The sequence below is a fragment of the Sminthopsis crassicaudata genome, chromosome 1, assembly GCF_048593235.1.
Source record: "Sminthopsis crassicaudata isolate SCR6 chromosome 1, ASM4859323v1, whole genome shotgun sequence".
NCBI classification, from domain to species: domain Eukaryota; kingdom Metazoa; phylum Chordata; class Mammalia; order Dasyuromorphia; family Dasyuridae; genus Sminthopsis; species Sminthopsis crassicaudata.
Window position 1 is genome coordinate 372921994 of NC_133617.1, and position 17545 is coordinate 372939538.

General features: G+C 35.2%; 1 protein-coding gene across 2 annotated transcripts in view; it reads right to left on the reverse strand.

Moving 5' to 3' along the window:
* ACAA2 (acetyl-CoA acyltransferase 2) overlaps positions 1-16279 on the reverse strand; it is a 31237-nt gene extending 14958 nt beyond the window's left edge. The window contains exons 1-4 of one of the 2 annotated variants that reach the window (XR_012484409.1): positions 15969-16271; positions 8865-9031; positions 1890-2018; positions 620-736 (exon numbers count right to left, since the gene is read on the reverse strand). Coding sequence is in view for 1 of the 2 variants with exons in the window: in XM_074279361.1 (XP_074135462.1) it covers positions 620-736; positions 1890-2018; positions 8865-9031; positions 15969-15984 (429 nt within the window). In the remaining variant the exon portion in view is untranslated. Of the gene's footprint in view, positions 1-619; positions 737-1889; positions 2019-8864; positions 9032-15968 lie in introns of both variants that reach the window. The other variant, XM_074279361.1, reaches the window with a different exon arrangement.
* Between the last annotated feature and the right edge of the window lie 1266 nt (positions 16280-17545).

Here is a 17545-nt window from a genome sequence, read left to right on the forward strand (position 1 = left end):
ATGCAATAATTCATTCCAAATTAATTTGTTTTCATAGCTTCTAAAATTAAAAAAGCAAATTGTATTTGTAAAAACATTTATTAGAATTACTATTTAAATTAGGTTCTCTGATATTTTAGGAAATAAATATAAATAAACAAGCACAAATATAAGAGTAAAATTTCTTAGCATCAAGACCTTTCAAAATAGCCAATAATGGCAGTAGATTATACTGCAGTATTTGAAAAACACAAATACATTTCTTTCTAGCAAACTTGGTAGAACACAATTATTTTGCTAGTAATATTTTTGTCAATCTGGAGAGAAAGACGTTTATCCTAACTTCTTTGTGAGATCTTGGCACTTACAAGTTATGGTATGAAGACAGACCCTTTAAGCAACATAATTATTATTGTGTTTTATTACTATTATACTTGGTTATGATGGGACTGAGGATCTCTGCATGAAAGACTACTCGATTCACAAAAGGCATATCTTTCCTACTGATTCAGCTCCCCCATTTCCCCTTATTATCCATTTTGCCTCTTCCTTCCTTTCTCTTCCCCCCTAAAAACTCCCATCAAAACAAAAGTATAGCAACAAAATGGCAGTAATAATAAAAATCCAACATGGTCCCAACCTTCAAGTCTGTTCCCAACCTGGTTCCAAAGCGTATGTTTCTGACACAATAGGGAGCTTGGCTCATACTTTCTGTTCCCCCACATAGTACCACTTCAGCATCTTTGACACAAATTTCCTGTAAAAAAGAAGTTTTCCAGTGAAATGTCTTTTACGTTTATAATGAAATAGCCTTGAAAACATAAGAATCCCAATTAAAGTGGTTCAGTGGAATGACTTCTAATAATTTAAGTCACTTATGAAATCTCTGAACTCATTGTTAATCAATAAGCATTTATTAAGCACCAACTATATGCTGGGCAAATGTGCTAAATGCTGGATATACAAGACAAAAAAAAGAGTCAAGTGACTTTATTAAAGGCAATGGAACATCTGAGTTTAAACCTGGCTTAGCAACCTACTAATTTTGCTGACTCACTATTGCATTCAGCCTAAAATAAAACATTCCACCACCTTTAACTTTGACGTCCTTTTAAGCTGCATTCCTCCCATATTGTAATATCTCTTATGTCCTATTTTTCTTTTAAAATTTATTTTAAAACATTTAGAATTCCAAATTCTCTCCCTCTCTCCTAACCTTTTTCCCACCCAATGAAAAGACAATCATATTCATTTTACACATGAAATCTTTTTTATTTTTGTTTTTTAACATTCTCTTTTTTAAATCCTACTTTTAAAACTTATTCTCTGTCACAGTATAGGTTTTCTTATTATTTCCTCATTTTTAGGGTCACTTCTCTCTCTACATCGATTCATTTATTCCAGAAATAACTCACAAAAATGCAGAAGCTGTTTATTTTCCTGACATACTTTTTCCCTCCATTAAATCTTTCAACATTTATATTTTTTTTCCAGAAAACATATATTGTGGTCTTACACATGATGCTGACTCCCTACCCTCTAGGTAGATTTAATAACAAGAGCTAACACTTACATAGCACATTAAGTACTTCACAAGTATCATCTCATTTTATTCTCATATCAACTTTAAGAGGCAGATGCTATTATTATCCCCCTTTTATACATGAGCAGAAAGAGATTAAGGAACATATCCAGGATCAGAAAGCAAGGCAGTGACACAAGAAAACTTAGGTCTTCTTACTGCAGATTTACTGTTTCTTGTGTCATAGCACCTATCTACTTTTATTCTGGAATTCTATTTATCACTAAAAATGTAAAAGCTGTAGTGTTACATTTATTGATGAGGTAAATATCTCCCCCTAAGGTAATTACAATCCTTCCACAAAATCAAATATAAAATATTTCCATACCTGACATCCACTGATGATAGATTGGAAGCCAGAGCCACAAAGTCTATTCAGAGTGAGAGCTGGGGTTGCCTGCGGGACTCCCACACGTAAACCAACATGTCTTGCCAGGTATGCAGCATCTGATGAACTCTGAAAGATGGGGGAAAGGTAAAAATGAATTTGTCCTCTGCAAAGTGGGGGAGAGTGAGAACAAGGACACAACAAATATAAACACTGGCTGTCTACATGAGGTAGAAAATAGGTCCTAGACCAAGCATCATATGTATAAGATAACCCCCTGAATATGTTCCTGAAAAGTTGTATCTAATAAAAATAAATGTATCAATATATTTTAAAATCTATGAAGGAAAATCTATTAAAGGAAAGGGTTAAAACTAGATGAACTTTCTCAGGTGCTATTCAGTTCTAACTATCTTTGATTTGGTGAATTATTGTCATAAAGCATAGACTTCATTTTACAAAATTAAACATTTGCTTAAAACAGATATTATCATCAGTAACTTTATAAGATCAATACCATTAACAACACTCAAAGTGGCCAGGACAAGGTACACACTGCATTTATGTCTTTTCTACTGAGACTAGCTATACTGAAGTCTAAAATGTATTTTAAATGATATAATGAATGAAGAACAAAGACCCAGGACAAAGTAAAGGGAATGTATGACAGAGGCCCTTTTATGGGGTGAATAATTTGAATTCAGGGCTTAAGCAAAATTTCTAATGAGGGTAAATAAAATTAAGAATCACAACTCAAAAGAGCTTATAAAAATGATTAGTCAGCAGTGCAAATTGTATAATATATTTATAAAGGGCAAGATAAGGATTTTTAAAAGAAATGAATCACAAAAACAGAAAGAATAGTCATATCAAATTTAAATAATATATTGCCTAGCTTTTGCAAGATGACATGCTACTCAGAGATTAGTAGAGTTTAGATTAGTGTTTAATAGCTATAAATATAAAAGAATTTTCATAATCTCATCTAATCTTTTGTTTTTATACCATCTTCATTTCCCAAAGTATCCTTTTTTCCTTTCTGAAAGCCACCCTTTTAATAAAGAATACACAACAAATGTTTGTTTCTTTGTTTAACAAAGAATAAACAAGAACGTAACAAGATATATATAAACAAGAACAAACCCTGCCCCACTCAAAAAACAAAGTTCAAAAAATTAATCAATAGACAACCACTTCTAACGTGTTTCATACCCAAAGTTTACCACGTCTATGAGAAAGAAGTGCATTTTCATTTCTTCTTTGAGCTTACTCATTATAATTACACAGCATTCAACTCTGATTTTTTTGTTATTGAAATTTCCATTAAAATTGTCAGTTGTGCGTATTGTTTTCCTGGTTCTAGTTATTTCATTTTGTATTAGTTCAAATAAGTCTTCCCATGATTCTTCATATTCTTTATAAATAGCACCATTTCTTAAAGTGAAGTAAATTTCCATTTCATCCACAGGCTACTATTTAAAAAGCCATTCTCCAAAAACAAAATATTTTGTTTCCAGTTCTTCATTATTACCTCCCACCAAGTGTTGTTCTAAGTATTTTGTGGAGTTTCTCTTTAGTCTTTGATCTCCTTAGAGCATATGGCTATTGATGGGATTTTTAGGTCAAACCTATGTACAATTTAATCATTTTCTTAATTCCACAGTGCTTTTCAGAATGATAGATCAATTTATAGTTCTATCAAAGTGTTTTAGGTATATATCTTTCAACAACCTTCCAATATGAACTATTTTGATCTCTTATTATTATTGCCAATTCAATGGGTATAAAGTAGAACCTTGGAATTGTTTTGATGTGCATTTCTCTTATTATTAATATTTTAGAGCAAACTTTTTATGGTTGCTAATAGTTTGCATTTCTTTTTGAGAAACCACTTTTTTTCATGTTCTCTGCATTTATCCAATGAAGAATGGCTTTGAGTCTTATATAATTAAGTAAATGTGGTCTCTTTCCCTGAAAAAATTGAACTTTTATATCCAAGATCCAGTACTGTGCCCTGCACATAATAGGAACTAATTCCCTTCCCTTCCTTTCTGTTTTTTTTTTTTTTTTTTCTTCCCTCATGGAGTGTTTGGTTAATATTTGGGTACTTATAGGGGTGGGAAATAAAGAAGCCAGAGAAACTGAATCGAAGCCATGAATGTACATATAATGCTTTTTGGTCCTTAGGTAGGAGAGGATGAATCATACCTAATGGGACAAACTCTACTCTTCATACCTGCCCCACTTACTGCCTCTGCAACATGCTCTGATCAGTAGATGATATAAGATGGACTTGAGTACTCACATACAATTGAGCAAATATGTAGATAGAATCTACTATGTACTAAGTTTTAATTTGCTTATAATATGCATTTATATTCTAGAAAGTAGCTAGAGTACACAACTGAAAGGAAGTAAACTAATGATTTTGAAAATAATTTCTTAGGGATAATTTTCAGTCAGATTGACAATTTTTTTTTGGTTGAGGTAATTGGGGTTAAATGATTTGTCCAGCATCATACAACTTGGAAGATTTAAGTGTCTGAGGCCGCATTTGAACTCAGGTCCTCCTGACTTCAGGGCTGGTGCTCTGTCAACTGTGCCATCTAGCTAGATTGACAATTTTTACCAACCATAGAAGAAAGGCAAAAAGTTCATTGGAATATTTTATTGAAACTCATTTGGTATTTGATGACTTTAACAAGTCTTTGGATTTAGTGATTAGCAGGCTCATACTTTTTATTATATCTTCCACTTAAGGAAATCAATGACCAGTAATAAGTAGTAATAAAAAAAGCAGAGAAGGAATTTGGCTCAAAAAAATCCCTGAAAACCCACAGGAGAGAGCAAATGGGAACTTTTCCAAGGATCCTAAAGTAGTGGGAATGATGGGGGGGAGGGGGACTAGGGAATTAAAGATTTAAGATCCAAAGGATTTGAAATCCAGCAGGTATGGAAACCAAGGCAGCTGTTTCAGTGCTCTGCCAAGATCGTATTATGTTTACATTCCTTCTATAAACAACTATCTGCATTAAATTCAGACCGTTCTCCCTCCTAAGGAATGTAAATTTCAGTTTTTCAGTTAACTTTTGTTATGAATTCCTAAGTATCTCTTTTACTGTTGTTAACTTCTCCTTTTGCCCTACTCATTGTTCTTCTTAAATATATCTTAAAGCTTAGTCTGAAAAATCAGATACTTTTCATCAGTATAGTCTCAGCCAGGTGTTCATTTTCTGTATCTTCCTTTCACAGATATTAACTGAAAAATTCGTCATGTTTTTCTATGCTCTGTGGAAGATAAGACATTCCTAGGAAGGATGGAAACAAAAGGGATCCTAGAAAACAGAAAATAATATATACATATCAAGGAAATGAAATAGGAAAAAAATTGGATAATCAACAGTTAGAAAAAGATAGAAAAAAGAAGGCAAAGAAATGGACTCAGGTCTTATGTCAGATGTTGTTCAATCCTTTTTCAGTTGTGTCCAACTCTTTGTTGACATGGTCAGTTTAACAAGCTTAGCTATAGCTGTTGTATATCTGGACCTTTTGGGAGGGAAACAGACCAAATCAGAAGTTCTTTAAATTAACAAGGTACTTACAGGTATAAAGAAATCTGCTCTTGAGTCAAGGAGAAATGTTCCAATCAATGCTTCCCTCCCCTTTGATGCCTTTTTTGAGGCACTTATCCAGGATGTATAACAGTGTAGCTATTATGACTTATCAAACTGGCCCTGACATTTCATGGAGATAAATGATATCATTAGAAAATAACCTAGAAGAAATTTCTAATGACTGTGAAGATCTGGGCAGGAAACTTAAGCATTTAAGAGGATAGATACTAGTAAAACACCTTGTGATTAAAATGTCCTTCCTCATCTATGAAATGATGGTGTTGAACTACATAGGTTCCAAGGTCTCTACCACTCTAGATCTGTGAAAAGAAGGTAAAGGAAGATACAGGAAATAAACACCTGGCTGAAATGGTACTGATGAAAAGTTTCTGATATTCCAGACCATGTTTTAAGATGCCTTTAAGAAGGACAATAGAAGAGGGAAATATAAAGAATAGTAAAGAAGATACTCAGGAATTCATAAGAGAAATTAATTGAAAAGCACAGAAATAATACTGATGATCTCATATGTCCATCTAGCAAAGTATAAAATATATGGAACAAACAAAATGAAATTTAAGTACTTAACAACAATGCAGTCTGCTGTGGAAAGAACAAAGGATTTGAGTCATACCATCTACTAGAATCTCTTATGTCTTGTAGTTTCACTTATACAGTTTTCTTTAGTAGTAGTAACTTTGTAGTAGTAACTAAATCCATGAATTCTTGGCAGCTTTCTTGTATTACTTCCTGCAAAAATTTTTTTATCTGTATTGTTCTTCTGGTAAGTCTATTTTTCTTAAGTTATCTTGGTACATTGTCTTCAAGGACAGTTATTTTGATTTATAAAGAATTCATGTATTTTTCTTCTTTTTCTTTTCCTTCTTTTCCTTTGCTAAATTTTCTTCTGCTTCTGTATTTTTATGTTTCAAATGGTATTTTCCCATCAGTCTCTATTTCTTTGATGAAACTATCATATATTCATATATATATATGATGAAACTATCATATATCATATATAGTTAGATGTTATGTGATATCTTTTTAAATTGTGCACTGATGAGCTCTGATGTTTGACAATTTCTTTCACATCTTTTGGAAAATTTCATTTTTCTTCTGACTCTTTCTGCAGTTTCCTGGTATTGTTCTGTGATCTTTGGATAGTTTTTAGGATGTTCTTTTTGATCAGGGAATTTTGGTCAATTTTCCTTAAAAATACAATACTTATTGGTTTTGATCTGGCCTCTGCTAGCATTTTAAATAGTTTTATTTATCTTTATGAGCATTTCTGTTGGTTTGCTTGCTTACGAATTAGAATTGTGAATTGAAACTTGCTTTTTAAACTTCTCACTTGCAGCCCAGATTTTTAAAATCTGTTTTCCTTTCTCATTTTTGCCTCCAACACCCACCTTCCTATGTTACATAGAATCCTTTAAGAATGAATATCTTTTAACCTTTGGGATGGGAGGGACTGATCCAAGTTCCTGCTTGAACTAAACTATAGGAAATAGGACTGATCTTCCCTTTTCCCTTAGGTCCTGAAGCTCTTTCCTTTCTAACTGGTCACCCACTATGCTCTACATCCTTGTCTTCTGCTTCTACTCACTTCTTCACTCTCCATATCTGCCACCACTTGTGAGGAGAGCATAGTGGGGGGGTGTTTCAGGCTGAGTGATTGTTATGGAAGGACTGAGTAGGGACCATTACAGCCAGACCCTGAAGTACAAATTTGTATTTTGTTTGTTGTTGTTTATATGTGGTTGATATGGTACCAAGTATGTTGTTTGTATTTACTATAATCTGTTTTATGGGTTGGGGATAAAGAGATAGTGAGTATTTAAATGTATTTTTAAATACATTTAAAAATAAAATATTTAAATTTATTTAATATTCTCTAGTGTTATTTCATGGGATTTTTATCTCCTGCAATGTTTTCATCTTCTTGTGGATTTATCCTTAGTTATTCATTATCTAAAGCATAAATTCCTTTTCTATGGTTTAGAGAAGCTAAAGAGATCTAAACAAAACAGCTGCTCTGGCATCTTTCCAAGCACATCTTTAAGTACACACACACACATACACACACATATATATATTTATATGTTCCTATAAAAGTCATCATTATGTGGGAAAGAGAAAATTCCGCATTCTATTATCAACTTTACTCTTAAAATATTTTATTCCATTGTATTGGAGGAAAATAAAATCAAGAGCTGGAAGGGATCTTAGATGATCATCTAAGAAATAAATGGCATGGCCAAAGTAATACAGCTAGCTAATGTCAGAGGACAGGTTGAAAACTCAGAACCCTTGATCCATTTTTTGCCAGAAAGAAAATCATCAAAGCATCCTCTGAAACATACTAGCAGTATCTGAGTAATAATTGAGAAAATTAATCTTAGCCTCTTTATTCCTAATAATTTAATCCATTCCTAACCCAATCCTCTCAGGGCCCATATTTAATTAATTATTCCTGGTTTTTTTTTTTTTCTGAAATTTTCCTGAATATCTGAAAAATAATTCCAGTAATCAAACTTAGCCTATTTGCTTCTGACAACCAAGGATAATAACAACAAAATTGCACCTCCTTAAGTGTCAAGTTTTAAAACTTAAAAGTCTCTCAGAAATTTGAAATAAAAATTCAACCCTGCTCTATCTTCTTCATGGCAGAAAAATTCAAGTTTCCCAAAAGTAAAGGCTGATATTCTATCTTTATTAAATTCACCCCAAGGCTAACTTAAGTCCTAGGTAATTAAAAGGGCCACAAATAAATAAAGGGGGTAAGATTGAGAGACAGAAATATCAAAATGATTTAACGAAAACACTTTGCATTCTACGGGAGACAACTTAAAAAGGAAAAGTCACAGCTCTTATCTAAGAGCATATAAATGAGTGGGAAAGTGGTCAGTTCTAATAGATCTACCAAATGGATAGTCATTGATTAAACCATAGATTGTTAGCAGTCTTTACTTTTCTTCAGATATTTACTGAGTAATCCTGGTATATAAAATGGCCCATGTTAGGTCTCTGTAAGGAATATAAAGAGGCATTACCAAGATCTCCCCATTTGGTGCATACACATTAACCTTAATATTAGCTTTAGCCAAATACAAATTAAGAAAGCAGAAACTTTTTAGAAACATTCCAAAACAAATATTTGCAGATTACATCTGTCCTAGATTATGGAGGCCAAACAGCATTAAATTACATTTAAATGTACAGTTAGTATCAAGAGCTATATTGCATTTCAAATTTCAAAGTTCTTTCATTATTATTCATTTGTTCAGAAAAACCCAATTCATAGATGCAAGAGTTCTATTCAAAAAGCAGAATGAGCATACTTCCCTTCTGCCCTACTAACCTGTGCCACATTGCCTATGATCACACTGTCAATAATTTCTGGAGGAACTTTGCCAGCAGACAGGGTAGCCTTGGCAGCCAGTTCAGCCAGGTCAGTAGCTGTGAAATCTTTCAGTAAACCTCCAAAAGTCCCGAAGGGCGTTCGCTTAGCAGCAACTATGTACACACCTAGAACCATCAGAAGAAAATGATTAATGACTTTAGATTAGCTATGAGCTTTCACCTTCATTTAGATATCTTCATTCCTATGGATCAAAGCCTTCATTGGAGAATGGAAATTCAAGACCAAGAGGAGTGCCTTTTCCCCTAGTTATTTCACCTATATATAGACATGGAATCAACAGCAACAAACACAGGAAGCTAAGAGTACTGGGTTAAGAATCATATGGAGAATCTGGTCAAGAGTTAAAGGCAAGAAAATCTTAAATTTGAATCCTAGAACTGAAGTCAAGCAGATTAGGGACTTTGGGCAATTGCCTTCTCCTCTCAGGGCCTTTATTTGTTCAGCTATAAGATAAGTGAGGGGGGATCAATGCTCAAGCCATCCACAAACCTTGTTCAGTTGGTAAGTGCTGAATAAACACTTGTTGACTTTAGCAGGAAGAGCTGGGTAGAATACTGAATCTGATACTCCCTGTAAGACATTGGGTACATCACAATCTCTCTTAGCAGTTTTCTCATCTGTAAAATGGGATAGTGGTATTTGTAATACTCACAGGTCTGTTTTCAGAAAAGCATTTTTTTTTCCAACCTCAAAATACATGATACCACAAGTCTATCAATCTATGTATTCCTCAAATATCAGCATGGTATGTTCTAAGCAGAAAGAACAGAATAACCTATTTCATGGGTTGTAAATGTTTTCCATCTAAGTTTTTTAAAGTGACTAAAAAATCACTAAATGTGACCTCCAGAGCAACACACAATCCACTTTCTAATGAACGATAATTTAACTAGAAAAATTCCTCTCATAGCATTTCAACCTAAATACCTTTATTAAATAGTATGTTGGGGGTGGGGGGAGAAGAGTCAAAGTTTATATAAAGCTTACTGCTTGCTCTAGGGCAGGTAGGCAGTGTTTAAATCCAGCTTCAGGAACAGTGTGATCCTATGCAATTTCTTCAACTGTAAAATGAACTGGAAAAATACATGGTAAACCATGCCAGCACATTGTCCAAGAAAACTCCTTATGGGGTCACAAAGAGTTGATCAAGACTGAACAATCATCACTCAAGTTGGGACAAAAAGCAGGACTAAAAAACAACAACATGGGAGACTTTTACTAAGGAAAAGATCAAGGGGAAGATAGAATACTGGGCTTGTTAAGAAAACCTGAGTTCAAAGAAATGGGGCCTTTAAATACTCCATTTTTTCTACTTGTAAAATGGAGATAACAGCACCTACTTCAGAAGGCTGTTGTGAAGATCAAGTGAGATAATATCTGTAAAACACTTAGCACAATTCCTGGTACATATGATAAGTGCTTAATAAATAGCATCTATTTAAAACCATCAGCAAGCTTCTTATGTAATGGGGACAAACTGGAACCATTCCCAATAAGATGGGGATGTTATAAGGTTGCCCACTATTACCATTACTATTCAATATTGTATTAGAAGTGTTAACTTTGTAAATAAGAGAAGAAAAAGAAATTAAAGATATTTAGAGTAGGTAATGAGGAAACCAAATTATTACTTTTTGCAGATGATAAGATAATATACTTAGAAAATCTACTAAAAAGCTATTAGAAATAATCCACAATTTTAGCAGTGTTGCAGGATACAAAATAAATCCACATAAATCATCAGCATTTTTTTATATTACCAACAAAGTCCAGCAAAAGAGAAGTTCCATTTAATGTAAATGTAGATAATATAAAATATTTGGGAATTTACTTGCCCAGGCAATGTCAGGAACTATATGAACAGAATTACAAAACACTTTCCACACAAATACAGTCAGATCTATTGGAAAAATATCAAGTGCTCATGGGTTGGCTAAGCTAATATAATAAAAGTGACAATATTACCTAAATTAATCTATTTATTTGGGCCCAAACCAATAAAACTTCCCAAAAAATTATTGGACAGACCTAGAAAAAATAATAACAAAGTTCATCTGGAATAACAAAAGATCAAGAATTTCAAGGGAATTAATTTTTTAAAAATGCAAATGAAGGTGGCCTTGCTATAGCAGACCTAAAACTATATTATAAAGCAGTAGTCATCAAAACCCTTTGGTACTGGCTAAGAAATAGGTTTTTGCAAGGATAAATGGTGAAAATTATCTATGCATATCTTTTAAAAATAAAAATCTTTAATAATTTAAAAATAAATAGCCTATTCTCATGCTCCCTTTCATTTCACTACAAGCCCCCATAATTTTACATATTCTTCTTACATGATGCTGTTTTTCTCCAATTGTGAAATACAGCAGATTTTCTCATTAAAGGAGGAAAAATCATGTGTCACACTAAGATCTACCATACTTAACAGTGGTACATGAGGACCTACAAATTTGAAGGCCAGTGACTACCCAAACCACTGCCCTGATAAAACAAGAAATATATTAATTTGGATTACAAATTGGGAAAACTGGAATCTTTTGAGCATTTAAAAAAAGGCGAATGCATATTTCAAGGAGGTGGTATCTCACATTCTTAATTATAGAGCAAGGGCTAATTCTACCTATGCCAATGAAATCAAAGATCCATTCCTTATGCCCCCATATTTCACTGGGTAAGAGAAAATAACTCCTTTTCATTTACAAATCTCCAGGATTTCCCCAAAATACTCTCTAATTTCTGGAATTAATCAGCTACTCAAAGCCAAAAGATTTTAGCCATTTGTTTAAACCAAGAGCCCACTGCATGTTGAAGTTAAAAAGTTAAAAGGGCTGTGAGATTACCATCATCCTCCACAAATCAAACTGTTTTTGAGTATGTAGAATTCTAAAAATTCATGGAAGGCAAGGATCTGCAAATACTGAAATGACAGCAGGAATAAGAAGGGCTTTTCAAATGTCAGTTCCACATACAGAATCCTGGTAAGAGCAAGCCCTTGCATAATTCTGAGTGAAGAGGCTCTGAATACCAACATTCTTATTACTTTTGAGCCCTGTTCTTCCTTTTCTATTTAGCTGTAGAGACAGATTTTCTAGAGAAGGAGTCAGCAATTTTTTAAATGTGAAAAAGCCAATTTTGATAACATTTTGATACCTTTTTAAAGATGGGAATTAAATATGGTGTTTGATAATGAGTAAATGAGCTGAATCAATAGCTAGGCATAGATTGCTTATTCAAGGAGCTCAAATAAATTAATCTAGTTCAGGTCAGAGTGCTTAATTTAGGTTCCATGTTTCCTGGACAGATTTCAGGTGATCCAGTAACTTTTATGTGAAAAAAATTATACCTTTTTGAATATAATTTCTTTTGTAATCCTCTGCATTTAAGATCATTACTCTGAGTTCACAGACTTTACCAGATAATCAAAGGGATCCATGACACAAAAGAAGCCAAGAACTTCTTTCTCTCTTAGTAATAAATGACCGAGTGATCTTGGATATTTACTTTAGGGATTTAAAAAAAAAAAAAAAAAAAAAGGAACCACCCCAGCAGGTTAAAAAATATTTCCTATCTCATACAATTTCCAATAAGAAGTTTAGTAATTAACTGATCATTTCTATTGACTGCTTGAGAGATAACAAGAAAATTCCTAAAAGTAAAAAAGACATAGAATGAAAGCTAAAGAGAACACAAATAATAATTAAGAGTAGTAAAGTAATCATTAATAGGATAATGAGAATAATAGCTGGGTAAGACCTTGGGTAGATTTTTCTCTAACTGGTAACCTACCAAAATTAACCACCCTGCCATGCAATTTTTCGGTTATAATAATCAGTTAACTGTTAGTCTATCTTAGGCGTATTCTTGGAGGTGGTGCTTTTGCATATGAATAAAATAAGAGTAGGAAGAAAACTTTAATCCAAACCCTTCATTTTAAAGATATTGAAGATGGAACAGTTAAGTGATTTGTCAAATCCAAGGATATTTATATTTTAAATTTTAGTTGCACAAATTCTAGCCAGAATATTCACAATGTATAGTAAATCTACAGTATTGTGAATTGTAGGGTGACACTTCTCAGAAGATATGTTTCTGAAATTAAGAATTAGATAGGCCTTCTACATATCCTGTAAGACCATGATTAAATCAAGTGACCTGTCAGTTTCTGTATTTATCAAATGAAGGCAATACATTTTTGCAGTACCTACCTCACAGGGTTATTGTGGGGATAAAAGAGATAATATAACAAAGTATTTTGCAGATTTAAGTTGCTATAGATTGTTAATAACATGCATTAATTATATATTTACTATATATAACATAATAGAACATATAATATGATATATTATATACAATATTACATACATATGTATAATATATATAATATAATATATAATATATAATATAATATATATATGTTAATTGTATACATTATACATTGTTAATTTAAAATACTAGACAATCAGTCAAATCTATTCTTTAAAAGTTATTTTCATTGAAATACAGTAAGAATTTAGAAACATACTGCAATATATTTTTACTGAATCTATGTAATTCAGAATATATGCTATATAGAACATTTAAAAATGGTGAGAGATGTAATTTCTGGATAATCATTTTATTAATAGCTGGATGAACGATATTAATTAATGCCAAAGGCCAATCACAACCTTGGGCTCACAATTTAACGGCCCTTGGAAGAAAGGGTGGTCCTGAGCATAGCAAATCAACTCTGATTGGTTAACAATTAAAGAGAATGATTATTACAATAAGAGGTGGATTTATTCTAAGGAGGGGCTGGGGGGAGGGGAATGTAATTTAGATTAAGTCATTTACTTCTGAGTTGTCCAGCCTAGAACAACCTTAATCAAAGAATTTAGGGCAGAAACAGTAGGCCAGGAACCTCACCTTGGATTAAATTCTTTGTAAGGTTGGATGGGGTATGAACAAGATTGATGGGAATGTTAATCATATCTGCCCCCATTAATCCTGTCTTTCAGAAATCAAGATTCAATGGAAGGCTTTGGAAAAAGGGGGAACTCTAGAGGTCCCCAAATCATTGGTTATTAATAATCATTTCTCTCAATGTATAGCAGGAAGAATATTGGCATGGAAACTAGGGGATCTGGACATTACCTGGCCTTCTACTGGGCCTCCAGTTCCCTTAAAATCTAGAGATGGAGATTGGGCTACATTTCTTAAAGTCAATCAATTAATCAACGAGCATTTATTAAGCACCTCTTATGTGCCTACCACCACGCTGAGTGATGGGAATACAAATACAAGATAGTTATACTAGGATAGTAGTGAGGGGCAAATGAATTTCATTATGGAAATGTTTTGCATGACTGCACATGTATAATTTAGATCTAATTTTTGCCATCTCAGAGTCATAGGTAAGGAAGATGGGAGAAAGAAAATTTGGAACACAAATTAAAAAAAAAACAAAAAAAACAATGTTAAAAATTGTCTTTATGTGTAATTTGAAAAAAAAATCTCATTTCATTACTTGAATCTCTGTTTCTATGACCATAATAATGCCAATGGGGGCAAAAGGGACATAGCAGCAATCACATGTGACCTTTGCCCTTCTATGTTTGGACCAACAAAGGTTGCCATCTAGATACAAGTTACTAATTTAAAGCTGAGAAACAGCCTTAGGTCTCCTCTTTTGGCAGGCAGCTTGAGCTGAGTGCCTTCTGCACATATATTTTTGAAGAATGCTATCTCACTGGGCAACCAATTCCACAGGACTTAAATAGGCCCAGGCCACGAGCCAAAATCAAGTCTATTTGCAAATATTTATTTGCATTATTATTCATTAAAAGCAAAAAATGCATTTAAAATTACTTTAGAAGGAAAAATCTTAACTGTACTGTTATGGGATATTTTCACTCAAAAACGCCAGACAGGCACTGCTGAACATCCTTTTATAATTTCCTTAATGGGAAAGCTGGGTGGCAAGCAGGGGCCTGGAGTCAGAAAGTCTCAGTTTTCTGAGTTCAGATCTGACCTCTGACACTAGCTGAATGACCCCGTGGAAGTCACTTAAACCTGCTGGCCTCACTTGTCATCAAGAAAATGAGCTGGAACATAGAATTCCCAGTCCCTCTGTTTTTGTCTGCCTGCATTTTGGATTTCCTTCACAGGCTAATTGTACACTGTTTCAAAGTCCGATTCTTTTTGTACAGCAAAACAACTGTTTCGAAGAGTATACATACATTGTATTTAATTTATACTTTAGCATATTTAACACGTATTGGTCAACCGGCCTTGGGGGGGGGGGAGGAGGGGAAAAGTTGGAACAAAAGGTTTGGCAATTGTCAATGCTGTAAAATCACCCATGCATATATCTGGTAAATAAAAACTATTAATAAAAAGAAAAGAAAATGAGCTGGAGAAATAAATGATTTCAACATTTTTGCAAAGAAAATCCCAAACGGGGTCAGGAAGGAGTAAGACACTACTTCAACTGCTAAACACCGCCAAGTCCCCTTATTACTACGGAAGCCCACACCAGGCAAACCTGCTCGGTAATCTTGTAATAAACAACGAAATTGCAAGTCCGACAACGCTCAAAAAGTTAGTTGTGACTCTAAGGGCTTTCCCTAAGAATCTAGTCAGCTTCGCTTTTGCACCCCTCCCTTCCCAACGATAACAGACTCACATTTATAGAGAACATTCAAGAACTCTCCAGACGGTTCCAGAGAGGCAGGTGTTGCTATTATTAAGTAAAGGAAGGTGGGGGGTGGCCTCCCCAGGGGCCCATATCCGAGCCCCACCAGGACACAGAAGCTCGCTCACCGGGCCTGGGCTCAGGCTGTAACACACAAGCCACCCTAAATCAGAAGGGGAGAGTCCGTCTGTCATGATCAGCTGCGGGTAGGGGGTCAGCGTCTCCCGCCCCGGGCCCTTCAGAATCCGCCGAAACTGGGGCGGGACGGGGCTGCGGTCCAGGGCAGGGGCTGGGGGCGCTGGGAGGCGCTAAGGGATAACTATGCGCACGAGCTTCCTCGCGGCGGCTCTTCGCCCGGAGCTTACCTCTGAGCAGAGACATGGCTGGTCCGGCAGGATGGATGCTTCTTCCGTGGCCGCGAGTCTGGTCTCTTCGGGGATTGCAAAATAGGCCCGGGATCCCCGCACTTTGTAGAGAGGCTTGGGTTTGGGCCCTGCCCCCCCGCGGTTCCCCTTTCACCTACATTCTCCTCCCACTGGGGCTCCGGGAGCTGCTGCTCCTCCTCTCGCTGCGGGCGCTCTGGGCTCCTCTCCCGAGCTTTCTCCCACGCCTAAAGGGCAATCTAACCTTTCTGGCGCTACTCCCCCGCTCGTCTCCATCACCTTCCCGAGCACCCGCGGGCGGAGAGTCCGGAGTGTACGGAGTGTCCGGTTGGCTGCAAGCCGCAGGAGCTGGCCGTTCCCTCACTCTTACCCCATCTTCTTCTAGCGTTTTCTGAGTTATTTTTCCATTGTCAGACAATGTCTCTGTATATGCACATATGTATGTATGTACTGTGGAGGCCGCTAAGTGATGCCGAGGACAGAGCCCGGACCCAGAATCAGGGGACATCTTCCTGAGTTCCCATGCGGCCCAAACACTTAACCAAGCTGCATGGTCCTGGACGGGTCACTTAACCCTGTGTGTCTCAGTTTCCTAAGTGGAAAACGAGCTAGAACAGGAAACAACGAAATTGCTTCGGTATCTCTGCCGAGAAAACGCCTGTCCTGTTAGGACTGAGCCCCGCCCCCAACAAAACAATAAATAGATATGTAGTTATGTTAATATGTGTATGTATAAATACATATCTGCATATATGTATATAAAAAACATGCATACATATACACATATAGGGACTGCTTTTTTATTTTTTATTTATTAATAGTTTTTATTTACCAGATATATGCATGGGTATTTTCCAGCATGACAATTGCCAAACCTTTTGTTCTAATTTTTCCCTTCCCCCCCAGATGGCAGGTTGACTAATACATGTTAAATATGTTAGAGTATAAATTAATTACAATATATGTATACATGAGGGACTGCTTTTCAAATCGTCTTTAAAATTCAGTCATTCTCATCAAAGCCAAGGCTAGTCACCACAGCCCGACGAACCTGCTGCTTTCTTCACAGAAGAAAACCCTTGCGGTTTCCAGACGTCAGATGAGACAACAAACTGCGTGTACGCAGCGTGGCCATTTGTTTTGCTTGGCAATGAGCGGTGTTACAAAGGATTCTGATTTTCTGTTAATATACACTTGAACACAAAGAAATAGAAAGAGTTAATTACGGGCATATGTTACATTTGTGGTATATGTTATGTACATGTTTATAGCTCTCTTTCTTATCTGTTTACCTGTCTACGTCGTGTCTATCACCTGTCTATCTAGAGGGGCTTCTTAAAGTTTCTCCATTGGAGGCCCCTTTTAACCCAGGCTTTTTACACGACCTCGGATACATAGGTATATAAAATAGATATACAAATTAAACATTCACTGATAATAGATTATAATTTCACAAGCTAACCCTTAGTTTAAGTAGCTTTGATCTAAAGCACATGTAAAGGAAAAACTCTAGAATCAAAGGTCGAAACTTTTGGAGAAGAGGGGAGGGGGAGGGCGGG